The sequence below is a fragment of the Helicoverpa zea genome, chromosome 7, assembly GCF_022581195.2.
Source record: "Helicoverpa zea isolate HzStark_Cry1AcR chromosome 7, ilHelZeax1.1, whole genome shotgun sequence".
NCBI classification, from domain to species: domain Eukaryota; kingdom Metazoa; phylum Arthropoda; class Insecta; order Lepidoptera; family Noctuidae; genus Helicoverpa; species Helicoverpa zea.
Genome location: NC_061458.1, coordinates 12,515,106 through 12,519,776, shown reverse-complemented (window position 1 = coordinate 12,519,776; position 4,671 = coordinate 12,515,106). Strand labels below are relative to the sequence as shown.

At 36.8% G+C, this 4,671-nt stretch overlaps 1 protein-coding gene across 1 annotated transcript; it reads right to left on the bottom strand.

Annotated features, from left to right (window-relative positions):
* Window positions 1–1,058: 1,058 nt before the first annotated feature.
* Window positions 1,059–3,739, bottom strand: LOC124632091 (protein draper-like). Its single transcript, XM_047166755.1, has 6 exons — window positions 3,660–3,739; window positions 3,099–3,222; window positions 2,574–2,644; window positions 1,462–2,508; window positions 1,247–1,374; window positions 1,059–1,105 (listed from the first exon to the last, which is right to left on the bottom strand). Exons 1-6 carry the CDS (start codon window positions 3,737–3,739, stop codon window positions 1,059–1,061), a joined length of 1,497 nt encoding a protein of 498 aa, XP_047022711.1.
* Between the last annotated feature and the right edge of the window lie 932 nt (window positions 3,740–4,671).

Here is a 4,671-nt window from a genome sequence, read left to right as displayed (position 1 = left end):
TGGAAAATGTATGAATGAATGTACGTTTTGTATAGATGTATGTTAAATGTAGTGAATAATAGTGGCTGCTTAAAGTTTTTTGTAGAAAAGTTTCATTTGCTTCAATACGGCATTTGTTTACTTTATTTTTGCGTCGTGCAAATACTTACAACCTGGATATTTTTTTGTAATTTTAATAGTATTGTTTAAGTTTTGAGAAATAATAAATAGGTATGCATAGTGCATTAAGGGTCAATTCCCACTGAAAGAGCAGCGGCCGGCAGCGGCCGTAAGAGCAATAATAATAATGTAATGGATAATGTAACGCGGTGTCCTGCGTGAGCGACGAACGCGACGCTGCGAACGCGACGAACGCGATCAACTCAATGGCATTCCCTACATGTGGCCTATGTGACAGTCTGCTGCGAGAACCGCGTAACGCGTACTTGTTTTGAGGGCGACCAGTTGCGACACCACGAACTATTCAGAAGCGTTGATCGCCGCAGTGCGTGAATAAAGATTGTTGTGGGACAAAAAACATAAACATTATAGAAATCGTTTATTAGTACAAAGAACTTGAAAGAATGTTGCTGTCTGTACTTTAAATATGAACATTCAAGCAAAATTGTACTGTACTTCTCCATGATTTGAGAAGTAATAACCAAAATCACGTAGGACATTTGTCGCGTATAGCATCGCGTCGCATTACGTCGCGTCTTGTTGCGTCGCGTCGCGTCGCGTTCGTCGCTCACGCAGGACACCGCGTAAGAGCGCGGCGCGGTGGGGCGCGGCGCGGCGCCGCGCGGCTCGCCGCGCTCGCGCTCAATCACTTGCATTTACGGCCGCTGCCGGCCGCTGCTCTTTCAGTGGGGATTGACCCTAAGTAGCACAATTGGTATATAAAGTAACAACTACATAGTTTCTTAATAATTTGTAAAATATGCTGTATTACGTATATGTGGATCTTATCAAATAAATAACAATACATGTTTCGTAGAGAACTAAGTATGTATTTTTTTTTTAAAACGTGATAATAAACATTTTTTTTTCTTAAACGTTAGGTTTTTGCTAATTCTAGTTTAAGAATTGTTTTGTTTATAATGAACAACAGTTGTCAAATCGCCATCTGAAAAAAAAAATGTAAAAATTTATAAGTACTTAAGTATTTGCAAAATTCATAAAGTACGCTACGTTAATGTTTTCATTTAAAACCACGAAAGGACTTTGAGAAAGTCAGTATTTCTTAAATATATCTGTAAGTAAATACCTTGTGAATTAAATATTTTTTCCTTTAATGCTTTCAAATATTTTCTCTTCAAAATGGCTACGGCAATCAGAGTTATAATTATCAAAATGAGAATAGACCCCAATGCGTAGACCCAGTTGTAATTGTTCCTGTACAAAAAAAAAAAACAATATAAAATAAATATTTTGTTACTAAAAGTATTAATAAGTATCTAGTAAAATACACATTTATCTTACCAAGATACTTTTTCAATTAATTCATTAGGATCAGTGTTCGGTTTGTCAATTGTGTTCAAATCTATTGAAACCTCAGTTGTACTCAGAATTGTCGACTCTGTCGTAACTGCAAGATCTTCAACTTGCTCAGTCTTAGCCACACTTTTTGTAGTAGTTAGCACACATACTGTTCTTTCACATTTGTTAGCTTCATCAGAACAATTCTCAGTGCAGTCACACGGCGCACCTTCTTCATTCACAAGCATCATTTCTTCTGGAGGTTCACAAACACATGTATTTGGAGCAACACAGCTACCTTCACATTTCTCACAGACCGGGACGCACCCAGTGTTATTTTTATCTTCGTATCCCGGTAGGCATTCACAGGTATTCGGAGCCACGCACCTCCCGTTATGACATTTTTCATCGCAGTGCGGCAAACATGTCCCACTTGACTCCATTTTGTACCATCCTGGGTCGCATACACACATTTGGGGACTTATGCAGGTACCGTGCTCACAACCAGAACATATAGGCTGACAAATATGATCCAGCGACCGTATCTCGTAGAAGGACTTTTCGTATCCATGCAAGCATTCACAAGTGTCCGGGGCTACACACGTGCTATTTTCGCAAGGTTTTGAGCAATATGGTTCGCATACTTCCATTTGGCCATTGAATACTTTTTCCCAGCCTGGTTCACAAGTGATCGTGACAATACATTCACCAATTGCGGTGTAGCCTGAGCAATATGGCTCGCATATGTTGTATTCAGATTTCTTGTAGCCAGGAATACATTGACAGGTTTCTGGGGCTACGCAAGCTCCGTTTTCGCATGGGTCTGAGCAGATTGGTTCGCATACATCGTTGATGAGTTCGTATCCTTGATCACATTCGCACGTGTTGGGTGATGTGCAGGTGCCGTGGTCGCATCCTTTAATGCAGAGGGCAGAACAGTTGTGTGGGTCAAAGATGTCAGGCATGTAGCCAAGGTCGCAGGTACAAACTCCTGGGGACTTGCAGTAGCCATTTATGCAAGAAGGTGAACAATACGGCTTGCAGTGGATGCTGAAAAAATTATTTTGTGAGTAAAACGTGGAGCTTAAACAAATTTTAAGATTTATTTATATTACCTGTTGTTGTCTGTTGTTTCATCTTGGATGTAACCTTCGCAGCATACATTTACTTGTTCCGGTACCAATTTCTGAAATTGCAGTTTACGCAAGAAGTCGAGGACCATACAGTACAGAGCCTAATTTATTTGATCATGAATACTACTTTCCTTGGTTTCATTATTTTCAGATTTTTAATATTTCAATATTAAGTAAATTCCCCTTTCATTATCCTAGCACATAATGAATTGGTTTTCATTCTGAAACTGTGAACTGACTGCATACACAAAGTTGCAAAAAGACTAGGCAGGCAGTTTACGATATTATATTTTTATATTTCACTATATTTTTATATTTCACTACACTAACTGCGGAATTCTATACATAACTATCCGTTGATCTGCGATTAGAGATTTTATTTTGACATTAGCTGCTTATAAATTGAACCCGATACCGTTAGGCAGTTCCTCATAAATGATGTTAAATTTCAATAGCAAAACAACAGATATGTTATAGAAACCCCTAGTTTGTGAAGAGATGACTCACCCGAACTGTTCTCGTGCCTACTGCCGTGGCGACCCTCGTGTCAGTGCACCAGAAGAGACAGAAAGACTTCTCGTAAGCCTCAAGATATGTATAGTTGTATGTCTCGGGAACATCTCGGTAACGCCTAGCAATGAAAATATTGGAAAAGCTAAGCTGTTATGTTTTTTATCTTTAATCATTTTTTCTATACAAATATAATTAAGAGGAAAAAAAAATGTTTCCTCTCCAAACGTTCTTAAAAGCTCCGAAACTAATGAACCAATTTGAGCTACAGTTTTCATGAGTAACATAGGCTATATTTAGAAAAGGAACCTACCTATAGGCAGTACATTGTTTCCACGGGATGCAGGGATGAAGAGTTTGTTTGTTTGAACGCAAAAATCTCAAAAAGCATTGGTCCGATTTGAAAAATTATTTCAGTATTAGATAACCCACTTATCAAGAAAGACACATATTTAGGCTACATTTTATCCGGGTTCGTGCAGAGTTTCCCATGGAATGCTGGTGGAACCGGCGGAAGCTAGTTTTTGATAAATACAATTGCTTGAAGTACATACTTACATTTGAGTTTCCACACACACTTGAGTCAAAATTGTTGTGATTTGTAAAATAATGAGCAAACTAAAAACAAGACACCTCATATTTATTCTTCAAAAAATTATGGTGAATTGGAAATATTATTATCATTTAGTAAACAAATCTTAAATTAATAGGACTTTCACAATTAATAAGAATGAGTATTTAATTTAAACAACTGTGCCAAATATTTTTGACGTGTACCTTGTTAGACAATAGTCAGGGATACAAATAAAAGTATATATTTTACACAACGTGTGCATAACAATAACATACTTATCTACATGAGTTTACTTAAGAAGATCTTATTCTACTCGCATACACTATACTATGTCTAAATAGGTATGTGTATGACTCAATAGTCGGCACTTGGTAGGACATTTTTTTAGAAAATCGTGATCTTAATCAAAGTTTTTAGTCGCTCTGATACGGAATAAATACCTTATCATTGTTACGTTACGTCTGTACTTCCATTCATCTTCAACTATTTTTTTAGCAAAATCAATTATCGGCCGACTAAATGTGCGTAGTGTGCGCGCGCTCTTAAAGTACAGTTAACAGAAAAAACACTAACGACCAATTGCAATAGGTATTCTATCTATTTATTGTTTTACTAACATAACAAGCGATATTACATTCAAATTACTTTTATAAAATAAATAATGTTATTTAATTGTATTTTTTATTTATTTTAAATTATTTTTTTGAGGCTAATGTCAAAATTCTATGTCTAGTAAGCAAATTGTCAGATCGACAGAATTTGGAAACGGCAGTAAGAAATTAGGAACACTGCAGTTTAATGAAAGACTTAACCCGATTACTCCGTATGGTCCATTTTCAGTTTGTGATTATTTTAACGCAAAAAGAGGGGTGTTACAAGGTTGAACTCTATTTGTGTCAATCTCAAAATAAACTCAAAATCAAAGGGTTTTTAAGAACAGGTGCTTAAGAAACATCAAGCTAGTTGCGCGGTTCCAAAAAGTGGGTCTTATGGAGA

Coding starts and splice junctions, on each gene's coding strand:
- LOC124632091 (XM_047166755.1), bottom strand. CDS start 3,739: ATGAGGTGTCTTGTTTTTAGTTTGCTCATTATTTTACAAATCACAACA. Junction 2,645..3,098: donor TAGGCACGAGAACAGTTCGG/GTGAGTCATCTC, acceptor CTGCAATTTCAG/AAATTGGTACCGGAACAAGT. Junction 1,375..1,461: donor TTAATTGAAAAAGTATCTTG/GTAAGATAAATG, acceptor TTTTTTGTACAG/GAACAATTACAACTGGGTCT.